This window comes from Cinclus cinclus, chromosome 9 (genome assembly GCF_963662255.1).
Source record: "Cinclus cinclus chromosome 9, bCinCin1.1, whole genome shotgun sequence".
Taxonomy (NCBI): domain Eukaryota; kingdom Metazoa; phylum Chordata; class Aves; order Passeriformes; family Cinclidae; genus Cinclus; species Cinclus cinclus.
The window spans coordinates 4,811,549-4,836,339 of NC_085054.1; the positions used below are offsets into that span (position 1 = coordinate 4,811,549).

Here is a 24,791-nt window from a genome sequence, read left to right on the forward strand (position 1 = left end):
ATTATCTAACTGTATTCTAGAAATCTAATTGTATCCCAAAATAGACCTTCAATAACAAGAACAGATGTGGATAGGTTAAGTCAGTAAGCTAATAAATTTCCACTGAGGAACAGTGACATTAGTCCCACAGCTGCCTGACAAATATCCCTCCCATTCTGAGAAGCAGTGGAGATTTACAGAGCTAAGCAGTAAGTGGAGCTTAAAACTCAGTGCAGAACTACATGAGGCTTGATCCTGCAGTTGCTGAGCCCCCTGTGACTAATCAGGGGACCAGCACAGTTTGCAAACTGACAGTTCCTCCTGTAAGTTCTAGGTGTTCAATTGGGATAAACGTCTGGGAAGAAGGAGATCTGTTATAGCCTCGTTTTATTTTCTCCATGTCTTAGTTTCACCAAAAACATTTTTTCTTTTGAGGGGAACACAGAAAAAGCAACAGGTCTCACCTATAGCACTAAGCAAAGTTTATTACACAGCCATTTCTTTATAAGCCTCCATATTTGTATCCCAGTAAAAATGGTGGCACATTACCTGTAGAGATCCCGTATGGAAAGAAATCCCTGCAAGCTGCCCATCACAATATATTCACCAGTTACACACAGATCAGACACTTCCTCCTTCAGAGTCTCAGAACCCAGATATTTCCCATTGACAGAATAGAGATGTAATGCATTCTTATCCTGAAGGGATCAAAAATAAATATATCACAGAGGACTGCTAGGATAAAGAGTGTTGCACTCGTATCTTTTGCTTATTAAAAGGCACTAATTTGGAAACAACCCACAGATGATAATGCTGACAACAGTCTCCCTGCTGAATGATACAAGAGTAGTGAGCCTATACTCAATGTGTATGGAAGTTTTTGAAGCTACCTCTTAATGCAACGTTGTAGTCCATTTAATCAATTCTAAATTTCCTGGAAACATCCATGGATTTAATAGAGAGGTCCCTAATTTATAAGAACTTTTCTTAAGAAAGAAGAAAGCAAGACTGCACTCGTCTTCAGCCTTGCTACCACCCTCCTTCCCTCTGTTGCCCTCCCAAATCCAAAAGCAGAAGGATACAAATATATTTCCACAGATCTAGATCCAGAAGCATCTTCTAGACAAGCCAATGACTTCCTGCTGGATTACAGGCACAACTAACAAAACCATCATAAATTCTTCCAGCCTGGCATTACCTTGAATCTCTCTCTCCTCTCTCCATCTTCCTAATGTAGTTAGAATGCCTACATCAGAGAGATCTGTTTTCCAAGAAATTTCCCATCTTTAAAGAAATCACAACAGCTCTACTGTTATTAGAGCAACTACACAGCTCAACAGACACAACCTTATAGCTGTATCCCCAATCCCAAACTAAGAAACTGGGTAGACACTGATCATCTTGCACCCAGAACTTACTGCTCCCCTTATAAGCCTCTGCTTCTGTTCACAGTGGAACTTATTTCCCCTAATTTTCCAGTCCAAAGTGGCTCTCCCAGGAAAACTCAGTGTATGCTTGAGTATCTTCCTTGCAGGTGTTTGGAGATGTCCATGAAACTCACCAGAGCACAATAACCTTCATTACTTGAACTTGAACAAAATTTCAGTCAAATTGGCAAGCAAAATTTTAAAAAATACAGCAACTGACACTGCACGCTCAAAAAGCCTCATTACTAGAGGAAATGAGATAAAGTTAGATACACTTATGATTAAAATCTTCAGTGTCAGAAACAGGTTTTCCACAAACTTAAGTACCTTGAGAGTAGTCTTTCCTTCCACACTGGTGTGGACAACGATATGGCCTTCCCAGGACACAGCCAGATTGGGAACAGTGAGCAGGAGAGAGCTCTCACAAGGTGGTCGCAGAGTCCTCACGTACTGACCCCTCCGAACAGTGCGGACAATAACAGTGCCATCCTGCAGCAACCACATTCAGGGGAGTCCATGCTCAGCAGCAGAGTTACCACAACACTCACTGTTTACATACAGAGCATACAGGGCTTTGAAAGCACTTCAACCCTTAATGGGAGACAAGGACTCCTGAGCATTAGGAACTCTGCACAAAGAAGCCTTCCCCTCGAGACCATGTATTATAGGCATATGAAGAAAGAAACTGCAAGTAGGGCAAGAGCAAGGATAGGCAACAAATCAGCCATTTCACAGGTACCATTTATGAGTAGGCTTGTGGAGTACAAAGCCAGAGTTCAGCAGCCTGCCTGTGTAGTACAGTAAGGCAGACCACGAGCAAGTGGAACAGCACCTTCAGAGTTAACACAGCAGGGGAGAAACAATCAGAACTTGCTATGAGAGGCTTAAAATCTCCAAGGAAGTCCACACATATTAAAGCTCACCTGTGTAGAATAACACCACATAGTAGGTGAGGCCTATGTTCTGCACGGCAGTTTGAGACTTTGATTTAAACAGGCAGCAAAGGGGATGGCACGTACCTTCTTGATAAGCAAGGTTTTACAAAAAGATTGTGAAATAGTGACTTATTTTTGTATTATCCTTAATCAGTTTCAAACACCTTATTGGGTTTGGCTGAGAAAGGCAAAGAAAGGGAGAAGTAAAAAGGTGCTTACCCTGGATCCTGACACTGCCATATCCAGTTCAGTGCTGATGCCAACACTTGAAACTTCGTCAGTGTGCCCATAAAGGATCTGTAATGGTTTAGGTGCCAGGCCTGTAGGCACTCCTCCCTGAGAGTAACAAAAAGTGCAATGACACATTCTCTTGCAGCTGAAGGACAAACAAAAAATGAACTTCTGGTATCTTCAGTACCAGTTGTGTGAGGTGTGTATTTGACAGAGGTCAAAGGCATAACTCACCACTCCAGTATCAATGTATTGCCCCCTATGTCAGCACTTACAAAAATCCCAAGAATGAATGAACATGTAGTTACTGTGTGGGTGTGAGAGAATGTTACTCAGCTGACTCCTTCCTCTCCCTGCAGGTGTCCAGGAGTGCAAGGACAATAGTGAGCAGCCCTAACAGAAGTTGTTCACCCCATCCACACACTTGCTCTTCCCCTGTGCATCTAGGCTTGTCCAGTTCTTAAGAGTTTACCCTGGAATCAAACACTATCTTCACTATCCAATTTAAAGAAGCTGAAATTTACTTTAATTTTACTTAGAATAACAGCAACTCTTTCCATTTGCCAAGGAAAAGGAAGCAAATAGTACTTCTCAGTGACTACCAGTAGTACAATATGCAAAGGAAATCCTGCAATTATGCTCATTAAAAATAGCAACGTTCCCACATAACTGCAGGGTATCACAGCTTTTGTCCCAGTGAGTGTACTGCCAGCACATACAGACTTATTCTCAAACCAGTTCTAAGGAAACAACTGTGCCTAGAGAAAAGGTACAGTAAACAGCTCTACAGAAAACTATTTATTTTCATTTCTGTGATAAAAATTTGTTTGCCAATCAGGTGCTGAAAGCCTGAAGCGTGCAGGAATACAGAAAAAGTGATAAAATACAGAAGGTGTCATTGCAGAGAAGACAAGTAGAATGGAAATGCCAGTATGCAGTCCACTGCTGCCACTTTGCACAGACCAAGATAAAACTCTCACAAGAAACAGCTACTATGCATAAAACAGCAATTATATGTCTATTAATAATAAACACTTTAACAACCTTAAGAAAAAGCACTTCTAAACAAAAATCATTCCCAGAGGATGAGTTAACTCACAATGAAAAGATAAACTACAAAACTCTTGAACGTTTATCCCTACTTGAGACAAAAAGCCACTCATACAAGCACTAAGGTATTACTTCTTTGACCATGCTCTGTTACTACAAAGGACTTCTTTACAGAATTATAGATACTCCCACCATAAAGACAGCTTCCACAAAAGCACATGCAGCTATGCATCACTCTACTGCTTTAATGTGCTGACTTCAGTTCCACAATAAGAACAAGGTGACTTGATGAACTCTACTGTCTGAAACATGACAGCTTCCCCCAGCAATTAATCCTACTTGTATATCTCAAATGCAGCAATCAGAAATCAGCATTTAAATGCATAATGATGGAAACAGCCTCACATTTAGAGTGTAAGTACACATGTGGATCACATAACTATTTTCACTGCATGAAAGCATGAGACCAATATTAAGGAATTCTCAAATGCCAGTGCAAATGCAGGCAACAGACAGTGCTGTCTTTTCTGTACTCATCAGCACAGAGAAAAGGCAGTGCTAAAATGCAACTACTAGGGGTGAACAACTGCCTAGAAAATAATCTATAAAATCTTTAAGAGAGCCTCTAAAACAGTGCACTTCAGCTATATAGTAACCAACATGTATAGTATTTCAGAGAAGACAATGAAAGTAAAATTACTAAGCTAATTGATTGTAGTGCACCATCTTCCCTAGAAACCTGAAAAGAAGGCAATAAAACATAATAGCAAAACCGAGAAAAAAATTACATCCAGAAATTGCTTCCGAGAATGCCTAAATAACCCACCTGCTGAACGATCTGCCATATCATACAGGTGGTATCTCTGGAGCCTGAAATTAAATGAATTCCACAGTGGTCTATTGCCAAGCAGGTCACAATATCTAGATAAAGAAAAGACGACAGTGGTCACATGGGTAATTAAGACTGATTTCCCACAGATTGACAATTCAGATACATTTTGTCACGCTGTACTCTGATTTGCAGTCAGCATGAAACACTCCACTGTGATAAGGGCTGGTGACACCATTAAACAATGAAATCATCCTACAGCCAAGTGCACCCACTTGACACATTCAACTTTGCTGCCTAAAAATAGCAGGCAGCCTTTATTTGGAAACTACATCAAAGCACCACTCCAGCGACTGAAAAGGCACGCCCAAGTATTTCTGCATAACCACAATTCAAGCATTCTTCTGTTCTTATGCTGCCATTCCTTTACAACCACTACACTCGTGCGCCCACGTGGCGTGGCCGTATTGTGAGAACGCCAGATAACACACATAAAACCCTTTCCATTTCCCACACAGAGTGACTGACCCATGTGCCTGATGTGCTGTCCCATCAGTTTGCCTTTCGTAAGGGACGTCACTCGGATGCTGTTGTCCCAGTGTCCGCCACTGAAGAGCAGCTTTGCGTCATGGGACACTGCAAACAGCTTGGAGGTGATCTCCAGCCCTGGGGCAAAAGGACCACTCATGCTGCGCTGCGTTCTGTAGGCAAACGACGAGCAGTTAACAGTAACCTCGGCTCAAATCCGGGATTTTTGCACTTCCTGTGTCTTCAAAAAGCAGTAATGAATTCCATCTACAGAAGAGGCTACATCCATGGCAAAAATCTTACTGCCACCAGTGACTGGAAGCAAGGTGTCATCTAAAGAGTTTTTTTCAGCCTTTTACACAATTGAATAACTCATGCTCCTACTAAGCATTGTAACATTAAAGACAAAAAGGGAATATTCTAAAAGCAAAAAACCCAAACTCACCACATATACCTGTGTATTACTATAGCATAAGAATATATGAAGACTGTCTCAGATTCCAAGATGAGTTTTTACGATTGTTAATTAGAAAAAAACTCAGAAGTAGCTCTAAGAATGAAGCCTGAAATGTCACTTACATAACTCTATTAGAATGCTATTACAGATTAGAGGTATTACTGAACATCAGAAGATGCATTCGTAGGTGAAAACTCACACAGTACAACCAACTGATTTTTGAACAATTACTACATTTCATTAGTTGAGATGCATTCACCTGTTCCCCTCCTCAAAATTTGCTTACTTGGGATTTGTCACTGTTGTATCTTTGATGAATGTAAAATAGTTGGAAATATTTTTGTCATAAGGCAGCCAACCATGAGTTCCAATAACGCAGTTCAGACTTGTTGTTACCTAGAAAAGTTTGATGAAAAAGTAGATGAAACTCAGAGGTTTATTTTCTGCTTGCCTTGACACTAATGGAGCTTGCATAAAGTCCAGCAGAGGCTTCTTGAAAACCTACCACAAAGGAAAAAGCACATGCACACCTCTCCCTGAACACACACACACACCAAAAAAAAAAAAAAAAAAAAAAAATCCTGCTCAGATGAGTTAATCCATCTGTGGTACACAGAACCATGTTCCAGTAGTCTATGTTCTACACAGGTCAGAGAAGTTGGGGTAGGAAGGATGGGAGGAGACAAAAATTAGAAATCCCAGCCAACCAGCCCCTCTATAAGTCAGTCATTTAGTTTAAGATGCTGCTTCTTCTCTTCTCTGAATAGTAATTGTTAATAGTAAACATATTAACACAGGAAGTTTAACAAACACTGTACCAGATTCATTTTTGACAAAATAACAAATGAATATAAATATTCAAGGCAATTTTGATTAGATATTTATGAAAATCACATGGAGAATTTTAGATGTGTCCAAATAACCTATGAATGTACCACATTAAGACAAGACAGTAATTTAGACATACAAAATAGGAATATTGGAATAGTCTTTCCTGAAAAACAGAGGTATTATTGCACTGGGTCCAGTGTCTAGGCTATATATACAGATGCAAATACAAAACCACTGTTCTCCTTTCATTATTTGCTATCTGCCACAGTACAAGAACGTGTGTTACTGCAAGAGTTAGTTTTAGGAACAGCACAGGCCTTTGGAGTCTGCATGTACCAGATATGGTATAATTTAATATACAGGTTGGAAAGCAATGACAAACAATGACACCATTAATAACTCAGTGCTGTAATTTTGAATCTGGGCTGCACTGCATTAGCAAATTGGTTGCTGCAGGGAAGCTGATTAAGTGGGAACTTAGAATATGCCTCACTATAATTTACAGTCATGTCTCATCAGCTCTTAAATGCCATTCAACAAATCAGCCCAGCTTTTCTTCAGAAGAAAAATATTTAACTTATAAGTGACATTCATTATAGGTTAAAGGAACACATTTGAAGAGGAATAGTTAAGACATGTTTCTCTACAAGCTGCATGAAAAAAATACACCCATCTGACTATCTGCAGTTTAAGAACAATATTGACATTCAACTCACCAAGATCTCTGGGCTTCCCTGAGAAATAAAGGAACGTGACTGATTCCTGGGGACAACAGCTTTGACAATGGGCACACCATCACTAATTCCCTAAGAGAAAGGACATGGGTTTGATCTGATTACATTCAAAAGCTGAAGGATAAATCTAGATCCTGTAAAGAGAAAGATCCAAAGCCTTTGGAGTCAGTGTCAGACCTGTAGAGCACCCTGACATTGGAACACATCCATTCAGTCTGTGCAGGTGAGCTTCATCACAAACACTGCATATGAAACCCTGACCCCAAACAGGGAGTTGAACTACCAAGTTCAGTGAGTGCTCACACACCACCAGTGAGGTTTGCAGCTTTCTTAGTGTGGTGGCCAATTCAATACTCAATACCCACACAAGCAGCCAGCAGATTATGGGATCCACTGCTATGAAGCCAACTAAAAAGACAGAGCTCATTTAATACACATTGCATTGTAAAGTATTTTCTCTAAATAGGAAGCAAGTTTATTTTCATCTAGGTTGTTACCTTTTGTTTCAAGTACATTAGAAGTTTCAGATTAGACTTGGAACAATTTCAAGTAACATCTACCTCTATGAAGAATGACTTCAGCTCAGTGAGGTGCTGGAAGATATTCAGAGTAGAGGTATCACTTTTAGTTAGTCTTTGCACTACCTCTTCTGCTGACAGCCTTTGTGGATGGGGCTCCTAGGAGGCAATATTTGAAGGAGTAACAAATTAGACTAATTCATCAATTTGTTCAATGCACATGAGATACTCAGAATCTTAATGGGAAAACAGTCTTAAATACCTAATACCACTTTCTTAAAGTAAATTAATTTCTTTTGGTAATGTGACAAAGATATAATGTTGCTAAAATTACAAACCATTACATTACAAACCACTGTTTTTTCAGAAGTCCTTGCAACTCAGTTATAACAACAAAGGTCTGGTGAAGAGGAAGCAAAATAGCAGTACCTTTAACAGCTGACAGGGAGTTTGTCCAAAATTGTTTATCATCCCTTCTAAAGCCTTCCTTTCTTTCTCATCTGTTAAAGCATCCAAATCCACAGCCCCTGGTTCACAACCAGAATGGTGAAGAATAGGGGAAAAAAAAGGAACACAATCCAAACAGCTTATTAAGAACCAATATGGTCAAGTAACACTCCAAAACTTAATTTACCTGCAGCATTATGACCCTTTACCCCCAGAAAAGCCCCCAGACAAAGCCTCCATTTAAAGTACAATCTGAAAACTCCACTCTGCATGTGGAATTTTAAGTGTATCTGTCAGGGCAAGAATTGCAGGCCCTTGTCTTATCAAATGAATTTAATATACTTCATTGCAAACAACAAGTAGCAAACAAAAAACATCCAAAAGTTAGCTTTGAAATTAACAGAAAATTTTGTCTCTAATATTAGTTGTTTTTAAGCAATGTGCCTGAACTCTAAAACACAAGAAGCCTCTTCCCACAAATGCTTTTAAAAGCAAGCAAATAAGTGACAAGAAAACCCAGTAACTTTTAGGAGAAAAAAAAAAAAAAAAAACACAAGAAACTGTAACAGTCCTCCTTTAAATAAAGCTATACTTTTTTCTTATTATACACTGCAAGGTTTGCTGTCATATTTCATCTATAAACCTGCTGCCTTACCATATGCTACTGAATGGTACGCTCACAAATCAAGTGTCTTCTGTCTAATAATGACAACCCACAAGCCTGATGACAATGACAAGAGAACATACTGCTTTGTACCTTCATAAGTACAATAATAGAACACATTAAGTGCCTCCACTGCAGCTGGTCCCCTCTGCTTGTAGCCAAAAATCAAATCTATCCATTCATGAAGATGAGCAGAAACATACTCAGATTCCTAGAAGGAAACAATGCTCTTGTAAGAATAAGCAAAATACTGTTCCCATCTTCAAGTTTTTACTATTTTCTGTGGAAAAGATTCAATTCCTAAATTAAGAGTATCCACAAATTAGGTATTTAGCAATGTGTAGGGCAGAAGCCTAAGAATATCCTTATGTGCTGTGGGGAGATACAAGACACAAGAGACGTGCATTATTGAAACACACCTGCCAGCTCCCTAACACCAGACAGATTCATCTTTAAATAGCAAGGGAAGCCTACCCACCTACCTCTGCATTTTATCTCTAGGACAGCAAATGCCCAAATCATTAGTGCCCAAGAAGCCCAGGAGATTTAATGCTCTATTCAGCATTGCATCAACACACACAGAGCTTTTTAACTGCAAGTTCCAACGGTGCATGTATTGTCAAATGCAACCACAACTCAAGTTTGAGTGCTATCTCACTTGTTTTACATTTAAGCCACAGTAACAGTGTGCAGGTGCACTTGCTTTATGATTACATCACACATACAAACAACATCTTACCAGAGCCTTCCTGTGTTTATAAATAAAGTCTTCTGGGGAGTGGGCCCACTTAGGCAGAATAACATCATTTACCACCTCTTTTGACATTTGAAGCTGGCCTAAGTTAAAACCTGGTGAATAATTCAGAAAAGATTTAGAGTTGCTACAAAGTATTTCAAGTAGCTTGATTTCTCAATAAAGATTAAAAATCACACTTGTCTCAATGCAAGAGAGGGATATTGAAAAATTCTTAATGCAAATCCCTAATAACCCTACCACTGATATAGGAGGCTAAGTTCTGTTCTGCACGTTTACAATTTTAAATGACAGAGGATGACAATTATCCAAAACACCTAAATGATTTTGAAGCCCAACCATGATGCAGCATTAATATTTTAGACACCCATCTGTAAACATATCTGCATTTGCTTTACCAGGATTAAGAGTCCAAAACACTACAGTAAGGTTGTTCCTAATAAGGGAGTTAGTAGTTTAAATGGTTATAAAATCAAGGCTTTTAAGAAGTCTGAAATCTCACCAATTATCATTGAAACAACTCTAAATACTTAAATGACTTGAAAGTTGAACTTGGGAGTTTGTGATTTTTCTAATTTAGAACTCCAGTAGGTTGTAGCAGCACAAACATACAAATTCATTTTCAAATTGTGTGAAGATAGAGAAACAAATCACAAAACAATAAATGTGAATTCAAAAAACATCTAGGAGTCTCATGTAAGAATGCAGGACACTAGCTTTTCAATCAGACTTATAATTAATTAATATAATTAATCTCTTAACTTTTTTTTTAACAGTATTAACTGTTTCAAACATCCAAATGAGCATCTCTGATACTTTCCATTGGGTAAACACTATTTTTAGCCATCCATAAGCCCACAGCCTGAATTTTAAACTATGTTAAAGCTGCTGCTTAACACAACTGGTATCTTCACTAAACAGTTTGAAGCCAGCATCATGATTAACATCTACAACACCATAAAGTTAAAGCAGTAACTGTCCCTCAGCATTCCCAAATGGCTGTAACAATTATTTTCTGAAGAATACAGAGTGTTTTCTGAGAGAATATTCTTAGCAGTCAGTTCACCATTTTGATTCTCCAGGAATTCTGGAAAGTAGAAGAACTCTGGGATAAGTTCCTTGACATCATTGGGGTTGTCCATCAGTGCCTGCCAGGTAGCAGGAATAGAGTGGAACTGTCTATCAGCACAGTCAAATCTGTGGATCAGAAAACTCAGGTTAGACTTTGATGATTCCCTCAGTACAAAAGGAAGAAGCAGGAAAGGACTCCTTGTTTGCTCAGCATACCTGCCACTCTGAAGCTGGATATGAAGTGTAGTGAAAGGCTCCACCCTAATGAGGTAATGCATGACACCAGCAGCATTCGAGTAATGTGTCCCATAGTGAAACTTGTCAATCATCCCAAGAGGATCCTCAAAATTCTCGTATCTAAAAAAGGAAATCTTTATAAATACAACTGAGCATTATAGTTGATTTACATGTGGATTATGGTTATTCCAGGCAAAGATTCAAAAGAAATGACCACAGTGATCTATAAGAGAAAAATACGTTGAGTTCTATCAAACATGAAGATTCTAGATCTTACTCAGAAAGTCCCTAGGAAAAAGACTGCTGAAAAATCAAAATGTACAACAGACAAAGCCTTTGCTGTCAGAAACCAGACAAAGGGCAGACAGGACTGATGACTTTAATACAACAGACCCACACAGTCCACAACATCACAGCGAATATTTACTAGTGATTAGACTTATGATGGTTTCCTTGAAGATTTAGGAAATGCATTTGACTGAGCAGGATGCAGAAGAGAGATCTTTTTCACACTCATGCCCATTTCCTTTCCTACTGGCAAATTCACTCTACCATGCCACCATCTGGCTGATACATTCCTCAGCCTCACAAGGCTGGTAGGAGAAATTCCAGTTAAACATATTTCTAGAGAACCCATTTCATTATAGTCAGGATAAAGCCTAATCATTCAAAGGAAATTCTCCCCGTTCCAAGTTTTCAGAAGATCTTGGAAGACACTTGACTGCAGTCTGGTATGATAGCACACTCAGTCCCCAGACTAGCAAATCAGGAAAGATCACTACACTGCTGTGTGGGTGTAAGTACCTGTCACTGGTACCTACAGAGGACTTGCTGAAAGTCACTTGAGATTTTTTTTTTAAGATAATAATCTATGCTTGAAAAAAAAGAAGAAACACAGATTTAGGACCGATGCCTCTTAACATAGGCAGCTCAACTCAGCAATATGATTACACATTCCTTATCTTGAAGCAGACATGGGACAAATTGTCTTTTCAAGCTGTTGAGCCATTAAATTGTTTCTACAGTCTTTCAGTTTTTATCTCCACAGCTGAGAAACAATTGAAAATGTACAGCAATAAGTTTTGTCCTTTCACTGCCATATAACTGAGTGCCATATAATATAGTCTGAATGCAGCAGGAACAACAAACCAACCACATTTGCAAATGCATCTGTTATGTCATAAAACCAGCTTCAAAAATTCCACTGTCACAACTTTATTTTTTAAATATATTATTAGCCTGGAGGCTTAGAAAAGGCAAAGAAATAAAACCAAGTATTCAAATACATACTTCTCTTTCACAGTCTTGGCGTTCTTCTCATTTACCACACCTATGGGTTTGGACAGATCCCTAAATACTGCAGGGTTATTCAGGTCCAGTTCTTCTGAGGTGTAATCTCGTAAAATCCAGGGAAACTTAAAAAAAAAAAAAAGTACATCAAACAGACACATTAAAAATACAGCTCTTAAAACAGAAAACACGTGTACCTTGGGCAAAAATTTAAAAATTAACTTTTTAGTTACCACAGGATATTGAGCAAGGTCATTGTAAGTTCGTCCTGCCATGGTGTTCAGCTGAATAAGGTAGTCAAAGTTGGATATTTCTCTATTCACCCATTTCTGAAAGACAGAGAAAGATAAAATGGAAGTCACTATATCAAGGATATAATTACTGCAAATTACACGTTTTGTGAGTATCCATCTGCCAAAGGGTAGCACTGGCAAGTGAAAAGCACAAGACCACAAAAATTGTATGCAGCTCCAGATTCAATTTCTCATAATAAATTTTATTTTACTTTTGTGATTCAGCGATTGTGCTATGTTTCATTGAAATCCCGTCCTGACTGGTGACAGAAGTGTTTCAAATACAGAGCAGCAGACAATTAGCAGCCTTGGTGAAAAGGAAAGTGAGAGAAACAAAAAGAAGGCAAGTTCACAGGTACTTATAAAAAGGAGAAGAGAACTTTAAAATCCGTGAGAGCACTTAGATCAAAATTTATTTATAAATTATTCTCCTATTGGTTAACAGTACAGGTAAACCAAATTGTCTGTGCACCTTTGTTTGCTTCATTATTATATTCTAAACCAAAGAACAGACATATTTCACAAGGGCCCAGTATTTGTCTGTAGAGTGATGAAGATGTGTCATGACAAACAATATTTCCTCTGTGTAAATAAACAACTTGATATCTTTTATTGTTAGGGACACAAAGAACCATCAAAATATTTCCAATATTTTAAAGTTATTTGCAAAGCTTCCTCCCTCAAAGAAAACCATTTTGGCATAAAGAGATGAAAAATAAAAATACATTTACTATATTTAAAAATGTATCTGTTTTTATGGTAATACGGACATTTTTAGATTTTTCTTTTTTCCCAATATTACTAATTCCCACTAATCTTCATGTGGGTTTTGTTGAAAGCTCCAACATGAAAAGATACCAGGGAAAATTACTTCCACATCTAGTGAAACAAGTGTCAAAACGGCACTCAAGATCATAGACTAAAACCAGAAACAAATCTACCACACCTTTTATATCCATGTTAAAATGCCTGTCAACCACATCAACAGAGCCTGGCTGTACCCACTTACCTGACTGTAAACATAACCCAAACCATCCTAAAATGATGCACATGGAAGTTCGGGGGCCAGGCTGAGGGTCCAGAACTTGGGAGCTGCCATCTAAACACTGGGGGACTCCTTCAAAAAGCAGAGGAATTCTTTAGACCATTCAGCTGAGGTCTCATACCTGCATCAAACCTGATGCTTTGAAAAGCTCCTGTGGAGATCTGGTCCCAGAAATGTTTGGAGAACGCAGTGACAATATCCGACTATATACTTTGTTTCGTACCTGTTAGAAAACAGCACTAATAAAACAATATTCTGGAGACTGAAGCTGATAATTAAGCAACTTATCAGCAAATTAAAATGCAAAATGAATAGGACATAGTTAGATATTTGAGTACTTCCATCTCTTACTGTTTAAAACATCTGGACATGGATGGATGTGACATCCTTCACATCAAAACCAAACCACACAACATTTTCTAAGAGCTGTTCATGAACTGACCCTAGTATGTAACTCACCCTAAATTCTGAAAATTATCTTAGTCCCTCATCAAAAGGACCACTGATATTACCCAGAGAGGAAAAACGTTCACTACTCCTTAACCATGGTCTATAAATGATTTCCAATGTTGTTGTAAAAAAGGCCGTCCCCTTTGATTTGTAATTAACTTGTTCAATCTTTAAAAAAATCAAAACTTCAAAACATTTCAATTACTACTGATGTGATTTTTTAGTTAAATAATCATTCTGTATAACAGAGAGAGAGAGATAAAAAAGGAGAAGCTTGTTTTATCTGTCTTTTCACAATTAATCAGTTTCTAGATGCCAGGCTGCAGTCTAGTTTCCCATGATGACAATGCAAAGCAAACCTTTTGCTACTAGTGTTACAGAATAAAGGAAGGCACCAGACTCAAATACAATCACTTAAAACTAGCCTTGCGCTTATTATATAAATCCATGAAATTTAGGAAACCCATACCTCCTTATGGAAGTTCAGGAAATAGTTGGTTTGATCTGTAAGGAAGATCTCCAAAGCTGACCTCCTCAGGTTGTACCGACGCAGATGGATCTCTCGAATTTGAGAAAGGTGCCATTTGAAATCAAAACCTACCCCTAGGAAGAACAATCTGTTTATTCAGTTGGAATATAGATTAAAAAAAAAAAACAAACCAACACTTTTTATATAGACATAGTGCAGTACCAGCTCCAATCACCTCAGAGTTACTCCTAGAAAAGGAAAGTCTTAGAGCTGACTTGATTAAATACAGACGTTGTGCTGAAAGAAGTGAAGCAAGAAATATCTGATGGAACGTAGAATTTTCTTTTGCATTCTGATTATGAATGTATTCTGTTGACAAAAATTATGAACCAACTCCTTTTGCTTTCTTAAACAGGCTCAAACAAACTTCTTTGTTTAGATTTCCTAAAGGCTGAACATTTTGGTATACTGAATTGGAAAATTTTACTATTATTTGTCCAACATTTCACTTCAGTGTTTACATAGCCAGCTGTGTATGTTCTATTAAAGTTTCCTAAATTAATATAGATGATTAATGCTTATATACTACTACTTTTTAAATCAATGCATGAGTAAAACATTATTTGTCAGGGAGAACGGAGAGGTGCCATTTACAAAGCAAATTAGAGGTAGTAACTTTTTTTTAGTTGGCAGGTTTTTTAGTAATTTATTTTGAAGAAATACTAAGAATAGTTAACCAGTTTACCAGCTCAGAAAGTACAGTTCCAAGTTCTTGATTCTGAAGGGATCAGTCAGCCACTAACCATGAAGTGCAATAATAATTTTAAGTACAGAACAACAACTTCTCTCTTTACAATTACTTTGACACTCATTTTCTAAACACAGACTCAGCCTATTAAAAGCAGAATGCTAAACGACACTGGAAAAAAAAGAGATATTGATCATGCTTACCTTCCTCCTTCTCAATGCTACCATCAAAGAAATAGATGTGCTGGGTAGTGATCTCCAGCCTGCCTGGTATCACATCAATTATTGTAATGAGTTCACAGTCTTCAGACAATATTAGCTTTTCTTTCTGACTTTCCTCATCCTTCTCATCCCTGCAAAATCAACACTAAGTGTTAGGGGTTGGGTAGATTACACTGTTGCTTAGGTCTTGGTAAGAATACAGTTGAGAAAAGAATCAAATTAGAATGGCATTAAAACTGCAACATGAACAATTATATAAAGCTGCTTTCATCAGCAGTCTTGGGTGTTTCAGAGTAGATTACAAATATAATTTCACACCATCACTCTTCAATCTTGGTATTTTGGTCTGAGGCACAATGGACTTGACTTCATCTGAAGTACAACAACATTAAGCTGCATTCCCCTTTCTTATTTAATTGTTAGGTGCTTCAGTTCTCTGTCCCAGAGCAGGGCTGAGTCCCAGTTGATGTGACTGAAGCTATCTTCAGGGTTATTTTGCTATAATCTACAGCAAGCATTTAATAACTTTTCAAGCACAAAATGTATCAGTACCACTCGGAGTGCCAACCCTCTACTGGATTTAACAGCACAGACACACATAGATGCACACACAACATGACATGCCCAATTACTGAAAGCAAAGCATTTGCTATCTCCCTCAACTCCCCTGCCCCTGCTCTCTCTCTCCTGCCCTTTTTTTTGGTTGCACACAAGTGACATGAAGGAAGCACAGCAGGCCTCCCCCTGGAATGCTCTTAAACACAAGGCACCCTCCAGCAGGTAAATGCCAACCACACAGATTCTCATGCTATGCAGCTGACAGTGGAGTGAGTGACCATGGTAACTAAGGACAAGAGGCAGTTCCAGTCTGCTCCATGTCTTTACAGGGCAGACTGCCTCTTGAGAATTATAGTCAACACACAGAGTAGAAAAGCCTCAACCATTCTGTAGCTTCAGCCCACCTGTGAATCAACTAATGGATTCTCACAAACATCTGCTCTGCCTTCTTTTCCCTGGGGCTTTTCTTGTCTCAGTGGTGACAATGATAAATTCAACAGTAACTTTGCTGATCAAAACTGCCCGGATGAGTTGTTAAGGCCAGACAAAGAGAGGGAAACTTTGGCTGCTATTCAATTCTCAGAGTAGTTTGTCACTCCTTATCCCTAGCACAGAAACAAATGATAATTGTTTATCCTGTTCTACTTACAGATTGGAACTGGCTGCTGTGTCTTCTTCTGGTAGTTCCAGAATATCATCTTCCAAGTCACTCACTTTCACCTGCTTCACCACCTCCAGAAGCAGAGACTCACTAGAGGGCTGTGTCTGGTGCACACCTGGCATAAACAGACATAACAGCTGAGAACTTCTGCTGCTACAATACTTTTGGAAATCTAACCTACTAAGCCTATCCTCCACAGCCGAGTGTTGGTTTTAACCAAGAAAGAAGCAACCATGTTTCTTAAATATTTTTGTGGTTAAGCAGAACACTAAAAACAGTCCTTGAGCTACACTGAAAATTGTGACAGCAGAAAGGGAATACAACACCTAAGAAAAATTCAACTTGAATTCTGATGTAGACATTTACAATAAAACATTTTGCAGTATTTTTCCAGACGCTGCTAAAGCATGCAGTTTTAAAAGATATGCACTGCATTTGCTTTTTGGTTATGTGGGTTTACAAGAGTCTTTCAGGGTTTGTTTTTTTTTTTTTTGCTTGAGCCTTGATATCCAATACACCAAACTTAACAGTTACACCCCTAACTAACCAGTCTGGCACACTTCTGAAACAAAGCACTTCCTATCTACACATATTAGTCACAAATTCCAAAAGGCTTTGAACAAACACTGCTTACTCTGATCTCTTTGCTTCTTTCTTGAATAAATAATCTCATACTAGAAAGTTTTATGACTTCTTATTTTAAAAGAAAGGAGTTAGCTTTTATTTACTGCGCAACAAAGCCTCACATTTCAATGAACCAGGGCAAAAGAATTCTACTCAGTAAGAAGATGCTGTTTCAAATCAAAGAACCACTCTCATATTATACATTTTGCTACAGATTAAATAAAGAAAAATCAAGATTTAATTATCTAGCGTATACGGCTTATTAAACACAAAAGGGAAGTGGATATCTTTCTTTGGTAAGAACTCAAGTGAGACAGCAAATACAACTTTACCTAAATTATCTCTCAGGTCACTAGCATCCTGATGAGAGTTGAAGTTGTAATTCTGCACTAGTTTTAGTCTCATACGTGAAAAATTTTCCACATTTGAAAGTTTCCAGTGAACAGGACGCTGTTTCCTAGGAAAACAGGAATGCTCATAAAAACAATGTGAATAAAGACTTACAGGAATTAACTGATACAAAAGAGTGCTTATTTAGAAAAATACTAGTCATCCACTTGTACACTGTAAAAAATAAAATACCAAAATGCAGTTTATTGCTTTTCTTTCACATTGCAGCTCTGATCATCGGTCTATTTTGTAAATGGTATTGATTTTACGAGAATTCGTAAGGTTGGAAGAGACTTGAAGATCTTCAAGTCCAACAGACAACCTACCACCACCACAATCACCCCAAAATTATTTCTAATAAGAACCTTCCCCGGCACAACTTGAGGTCACTTTCTCTTCTCCTGTCGCTCGAGACCGTGCATCTCAAGCATGGCTACTGCAGTCAATCTGACCCGGTTTCAATCACATGAAACAGTCATGTGAGCAAATTCCCTTGAAGCATCACACCCAGCTTAGGAACTCCAGTCTCACCTTTCAGCCCAAGGCCCACGCTCAGAGAACAAGTAAAGCTGGGCTGCCCTCCACTGTCTCAGTGTGGCTGTGTGTTGGCTGCTAAGCTGTTTGAGCATGCTGTTGTACCGCAGATTTTCCTGCCGAGCCTTCCTGCTGAACGGTTCCACAAAGTGCTCCTGAAAGACCATTGCAAACAGATCTAGCACTGAATTAACTCTGACCTTGGAAAACAGTTTTCCGTGAATTCCCATAAAACAAGAAACAGAAAAGGTTTAGTGATAAAACATTCTGAAATTTTAAGGCAATACTTCAGAGGGAAATTTTTAAAAGCTTAGACCTAGAAGAATTAGTGCCAGACTTTGATTGAAAGATATGAAGAAAGCATTATCAATGCTGAATCCACATGAAAGCAAATTTTCATCATTAGAAAAGCAGGCAGTATTAGAAATCTTACTATAATAGGTCGTATTTTTCCTTAAATTCTGGTGTTCTAGAATGTGACTCTCATTGTATTTTTCCTTTAGCTACTTGAATAAAATAGACCTGTAAGTTTTGTTATTAAGAAAGCAAAGAGACATGTAACTTCACTATGGAATTTCCTGCAATTATCTGATAGGTCTCATGCTGAAACTCAATCTGGACCTTATATAGACCGGTCAGTTTAGAAGCAGTTTTTCCATACATTAAATAAGAACTGTTCACTGTTTTAAATATTTGAATTGAATTGAAATAGGGTTAAAGAAAAAAACCCAAACAAACAGCTGATAATGGAAAACCGGTTTTAATAATTCAAAACACAAATCAGAGTAAAAGAGGATGTAGCTTATGGCTAAGCATATTTTTACCTTGCTGTACAAAAAGGAAGGTCTACTGAAATAACTTTGCACATAAGACTATTAATAGAGCAAAATTAGAAAGCATATCCTAAAAGTGCATATAGTCCCACTGCCCATAAAATCTTAATACAATTAACCTGTTTACAATTAGTCAAACTGGATCATCCTGGAAATAATTTTCTCCATCTTTTAGAAGGCAACTCTTCAGAGAGCACTTTTAAGAGAACCTTGTACTCACTGAAAACCTTACCTGAAATTTAAGCTTACTTTCTCCTCTTTCCCGGTCCCGCTTGTGCATGTTCACCATAAATGCTTCATAACAGTCTTTCCAATAAAGTGCCATCTGCTCATTATCATGTCTGAATGAATTCTCTTCATATTGCTTCATATTTGGAATAATCTGGTTCCACCAAAGCAAAACAAAAAGTACCATATGATTTCTAAATGGGTTCCTCCGCTTCCATGACTGAAAAGAGGGAGGAAATGATACAAAAAGAATTTACTACTTACATATCTGTCAATATAAACTTGCCACTCATCAGATCTGCAGTATTCTTGAAAGTCCTCAAAGAAAGATGGGCTGCCATTGGTAGGAGGCAATGAAGGAAGGTGCAGGCTCATAAAGAGAAGTTCATAAATCTTGGATACCAATGTCCGAACAAGGGGAATCAAAAATGAGTAAGTTTCTGTCTTCTCTTCAATTGACCTACTCAAAATGCCTTCCAACTTCCCCAGGAGGTAGCATGCTTCAGGCTGGCTCTCAATTACTTTGGTCTGAAGGAGGGTGTTTAATTTGGCTGCTGCCATAGCACAGACCTATAAAAACAAACAGCAAAAAATGAATGTGATCCTCCTCAAGCACCCATTTTTTTTTCTTTCCACTCCCGCCTGCATATTCCCATCCTCAAACAGAAGCCCTCTACCTCTTGCTTGTGCTCTGGAGGTGCACGCTGACAGGACTAGAGTAAACCTGCAAAAGGTAAGAACCAATAAAACATCTTCCCAACAGAAGGATGAGGGACTGCCACAGGTCTGCTCACTGGCATGAGCAGCTCTCCCAAAAACCACACCAGTTACATCAAATGTGCCTTTAAAACTCAAGTACCACTTGCAAGAATTTGCAACAAACCTGTAAGTTGTCCTGTGCAATGAATCCAAGGAGCAGCTGGACTTGCACCTGTGAAAGCCTAATTGCCTCTAGGCCAGCAGAGTACCAGACTGACAGGCTATCCATGAGAGTCACTAGTTCTTCCAAGAGCTATTATAGAAACAGAAAATTTGCATAAAATTAAAATAAATAAAATAAATTGAAGTTAAAGTAACAGTAACTACTCTAGCTGGAGACACAATAATTTCAAAGACCTGAAGAAGAGGCTGTGTTCACATTTATAACTAAACCAAAACCAGAAAATCATCCCAGAACACTGCAGTTAAACTGATAAGTTAAAGAAATTCCCGACAACAAAAATCTACCTAGCCCACTATGTTAAGTCAAGTATCACCCCTAAACAAAGCATATATATGTGTGCGTGTATGTACAGGGAGAGAGAGATAGTACATATAAACTTACTGTTTTTCCTCTAAGTTCACTCGAGTAAATGCCATATCCTTAGAAAATTCAGAAGGCTCCACTCCAGGAGGCACTTCTTTCTGTCAGTATTTAGACAGCAAAAATGATACAAGCCTTGTGAAAGGTGGGTATTCCCAAGGCAAACGGCACATTTTGCTATCCAGATGTGTTTGTTTAAAACTAATATACTTTGATATATTCCCTAACAAGTTATTCGAATTCTGACTGAAATATCCCATTTAGGATACTACAGTGCTTTAAATTCTCCCTGGGCACAGTGGAAAATAATTTATGAAAGTACTGCTATTTTCAATTCAAAGCTGGCAAGAGACAACTCTCATAGCTTCAAAGTTCAGCACTCATTTCTAGTCAGGTTTCCCAACAGAAAGCAAAGCTTTTAACAAGAAGAAATTTTTTAAAAGCAGTTTAAAGTTTTAACCTGTTTACTTGTAAGCAGGCATTTGGAGAACAGCATAGGAATTATTGTGTTAAAGACTCCTGACATTACACTTCTTTCTTAAAGAAAGTAGCCTTAAAAATATTTTTAAAGTATTTCCAGTGAAATAATGATGGTTTCCATATAATCTCTCTCTCCTTTTGCTTAGAAAAACTGAAAAAGCAATGACAACTCAGACTGTGAAGGAAGCATGACCAGTACCAGAGATTACATAAGTGTCAAGATAAATTATACATGTTGAAACTCCAATATGGATCAAAAGTCAAAACCCAGAAGTGACATTTCCCAACTTGCAACCAAAAGCAGAGTTTTGGCTGGTCTTTCACTCAGGATGCTCAGAGAATCAAAAATGCTGATAAACAGTGTAAAATCTGCTTAGGCTACAACTGCTGCCGTTTCATTAGATTTTGCATTTTCTAAATATTTCTCCAGTCTGAAGAAACATGGATTCTCAGTAAAAAGCTACATGCCTATTTAATTTGCAAAATTTACTATAATCCCTGTGGTAAATATTCACATTTTTATTCAAGAGGGGGCTACCATTCTACTACAAATCCTTACTATGTAGTATCTGTGGTTTAAAAACATGACTAAAGGGTGACAGTGTCCAAATCAACCATTTTCTGATTACCAGTTCAGCCCATATGCAGTACTTCCATTATGTAGTTACTGTACCTTTTCTGTCCATAAATTTGAATTAATTAGTCCTTCTGCCTGCAGGAAACCTTGTACAATTAGCAAGAGCTTGAAGGCATTTTCAGCATGTGTAGGGAGAGCTTTTGAATCTCTGTTATCAGTGACTGACCATTCTAACATCTTCTCCAGCAAGCTGCATGGAAAACAAGATCCCAAAGTAAGTATTACATGTTCTAAGTGTAAGTGGCTTTTAAAAAAAATCCAATTAAGTATTTAATTGAATCCCTTAGTCTGCAGCTACATAACTGCCATCTTCTTGCTAAGCCAATGAGATAAAAGCGATTGAGAGACTCATGAAAACAGTGATAGTTTTAAAACCTTCTGGCCACAAGACATTCCTAAATAGGCACTGGAATGTATTTCTGACAGTGTGTGAAAGATAGCAGAGAAAAGTACATCTTGTCAGGAAACACCCACCCCTTCCCAGCTTCACTCGTGTCCCTCACTTCTGTTTATCCTCAAAAGGGATGAACTGTACACTCACTTGAGTTTTATCTCATCTGAAGGCCGCAGCAACTCGTTAGACATCCCCAGTTTGGTGAGAGCAGAGAACACCTGTCCTCTCTCAACCCAAGCTTCATCATCAGATTTTTCAATACCTTTCCACATTACACACAGTAGGATGTCTGTAAGTAACTGCAGGAGTTCATTATCACTCCCCTACAAAAGAAGTGAAATATTTAAAGCTCTTCTAAGTATAGAAAACCTTCAAACCATTTATTATTCATCACAGCCCCCATGCTTTCATGTTTCAACAATTTGAAACTCTGCAGTCTGAAGTCCAATTGAAAAGCTCATGAAAACACAAATATAAGAGACTGTGGCTCGTATGATGTAAAACAAGCTGCCTTTAGCCACCTTTGATTTTTCCACACCAAGTCTGCTTCATGCCTCCTCCAGATAATAAGGGATGTTTAAATACAGAGGGGGAGAGAGTTTGCAAGGGTTTTTTTTAGTGGTTTCTTGCGGTTCAGAGGGGAGTTTGGTTTTGGTTTTTTGTTTTTTTAAACCAAAACTATCTCAATTGGACAATCAAAAAAGAAGACACGTTACAGAAGGAAGTACTCCTATTCACTATAAAAGAGCCATATTGTTTGCTTTTCTGTTGGGTGATAGGAGGGACAAAAAAAAGTAATATTCATTAGGGAGATTGAGTGAACAAAAAGAAATTTCCAACAGCTGGAGAAACCAGTCACATAGTTACTTACTCCTTGGTTTTCCAAGAGAGAAAGCTCAGCAGTGAAGCCTACATAACTTGTAACACCCAGCTCTTTGTCAGGCTGCCCAGAGAAGGGCTTTGTGCTCTCTGTGGGTGAGGGAGTGCTAGGCAGGCTGTCTGTCATCTGATTCCCAACGTCAGCCAGTTCATAAGAGTCAACACTGGACAAATCCAAACTCAAATGTGAAGGATTACTGTGCCACAATTCTTCTCGGCCCTCCGAGCTAAAAGACATCTTTGCTGTGGATACATCTTCCAGTGGCATAACAGAGAAATGGGCAGGGACATCCAGGGATTTGTTGTCTTCTAAACTCCACTGATCAAACAGACCATTAACTGATCCAAAGCTGCCAGCTTTCTCTCTCTCTGTCTTATCAGCTTGATGTTTCTGAAGTTCTTCATTAGGAGGTTTTTTTTCCTCTTCCCTGGTGGAATCAGTCCTGCTCTCCTTAAAGCCAACCCGGACCTCTGAGTTTTCTTTCAGGAACAGTCTAACCAAAGTGTCCTGCCAGCCCAGCTGCTGAGAAATCTGTTGTGCTGCATCCAATTGGGAATGCAAAAGGTGCAAAATCTAAGGATAGAAGATATTCCATATCTACACATTAGTTTTAGCTTGTAACTGTATCCATCTGACTTTTCAATTAAACATTTTACAATCTAAAAAGTTCTTTAATTTTCATATATTCTTATATAAAGAGCCATAATCGGCTAATAAGCAATCCAGCCACAAAGCAATTTTTCCTCGTAAGAATATATATTTGAGAAAAAAAGAAAAACAAAAGTAAAAAATTCTCAGGAGTAGGGGAGAAGCTATCAAACCATATTGCTAAGTTGTCATATTTCAGCAACTCTTCTGCATTCCTTCAAAAGCCAGTTACCTCAATAAATAATTTCATTCACCCACAGTCTAAAAAACACTCTCAAATAGAAAATATATTTAATTAGGAACTATTAAATAGATAAAATTAATAAAATTGCAGTATTAATAGCTTACTGATAGTGTACATTATAATATCACTTCTTCATTTTGGAAAACCTTAATAGACTATATGGTGTCTCCAGCCAGATTCAGTACTAATTCCAATGATACAAGCTTTGAGAAAACTCAGTAATTCAAGGAGTCTACTATCTCAAACCTGTAAAAAATACAAGCTATTTGAGAATCATGATAGAGGCCTCACTTTTCGTTTTGGCTTTTAAAAGTACTCGAGTACACAAAATTCAACAGTAAGTGACGGGTTTAATTTCTAAAAATAAACCTTTGCTAAAGAAAACAGTAACAACAGATTGCTTAAAACACTTGGTTTTAAAGAAATAATTTAGCTATCACACTGCACAGTTTATAGGCTTGAAGGACAGTATTCCAGTTCTAAAGAGACAACTAACCTTTCTACAGATAATCACTCTCATGTTTATATCTGATCTATGAGCCAGATATACCACAGCTAGAAGATCTTTATAATTCACAGCAGGATCTGTAAGGAAGAAAGAAAAAAGCCACCATAAACAATATCACACAGAAGAATGTAACAGATAAATATTTTAAAATTGCCTTGGAAGTTATGACTGCATCCAGGGATAGTAAAAGTAAAACTTCAGAGAACTAGAAAATGTTAGCTGAGATTAATGGGAACTTTGAATAGGCTTTCCTGAATAGAAGGCTTTCCTCAACAAAAACCAGGTATGCTTGCCTCTGAGCAGCAGAAGTGAACTAATGTCAGAATAGCACTTGCCAATTACCTGCATACAGAACTTGGTTAAGAAGGTTTTTAATAAGAGAAACAGTAACTGGTGATTCATTCAGAAGGAGTCCCAGCCCGGAGTACCCCACTTCTCTGAGTCTCATACGGTGCTTGCTCCGTTCATAGACTTTGGTACATTTCAGCATCTCTTCCACGATCTGTAAGGAAGAGTACACACAAATGCAAATTGAACACAAAAAAGCATCTAGATCTCTCAAACTTCTGCATGATATAGCATGCTGGTCGACAGTTTTTAAAGTTTATTTGGTAAACTAGCTCAAACAATGTGGATTATTCTTTTAAGGATCCCAGTACTT

The 24,791-nt window shown here is 38.1% G+C and overlaps 1 protein-coding gene across 2 annotated transcripts in view; it reads right to left on the reverse strand.

Moving 5' to 3' along the window:
- The window catches only part of NBEAL1 (neurobeachin like 1), a 75,772-nt gene that overhangs the window by 5,849 nt on the left and 45,132 nt on the right, over positions 1-24,791 (reverse strand). For both annotated transcript variants that reach the window (XM_062498521.1, XM_062498520.1), the window contains 29 exons: positions 24,473-24,632; positions 24,119-24,207; positions 22,722-23,303; positions 21,998-22,173; positions 21,493-21,646; positions 19,920-20,048; positions 19,301-19,606; positions 19,041-19,190; positions 17,973-18,130; positions 17,384-17,508; positions 16,416-16,542; positions 15,191-15,339; positions 14,240-14,373; positions 13,442-13,543; positions 12,216-12,311; positions 11,983-12,107; positions 10,672-10,812; positions 10,451-10,581; positions 9,370-9,479; positions 8,724-8,841; positions 7,949-8,046; positions 7,562-7,678; positions 6,984-7,073; positions 5,723-5,832; positions 4,980-5,152; positions 4,449-4,543; positions 2,561-2,677; positions 1,734-1,895; positions 529-677 (listed from right to left, as the gene is read on the reverse strand). In XM_062498521.1, coding sequence (XP_062354505.1) covers positions 529-677; positions 1,734-1,895; positions 2,561-2,677; positions 4,449-4,543; positions 4,980-5,152; positions 5,723-5,832; positions 6,984-7,073; positions 7,562-7,678; positions 7,949-8,046; positions 8,724-8,841; positions 9,370-9,479; positions 10,451-10,581; positions 10,672-10,812; positions 11,983-12,107; positions 12,216-12,311; positions 13,442-13,543; positions 14,240-14,373; positions 15,191-15,339; positions 16,416-16,542; positions 17,384-17,508; positions 17,973-18,130; positions 19,041-19,190; positions 19,301-19,606; positions 19,920-20,048; positions 21,493-21,646; positions 21,998-22,173; positions 22,722-23,303; positions 24,119-24,207; positions 24,473-24,632 — 4,373 coding nt within the window. The remainder of the gene's footprint in view (positions 1-528; positions 678-1,733; positions 1,896-2,560; positions 2,678-4,448; positions 4,544-4,979; positions 5,153-5,722; positions 5,833-6,983; positions 7,074-7,561; positions 7,679-7,948; positions 8,047-8,723; positions 8,842-9,369; positions 9,480-10,450; positions 10,582-10,671; positions 10,813-11,982; positions 12,108-12,215; positions 12,312-13,441; positions 13,544-14,239; positions 14,374-15,190; positions 15,340-16,415; positions 16,543-17,383; positions 17,509-17,972; positions 18,131-19,040; positions 19,191-19,300; positions 19,607-19,919; positions 20,049-21,492; positions 21,647-21,997; positions 22,174-22,721; positions 23,304-24,118; positions 24,208-24,472; positions 24,633-24,791) is intronic.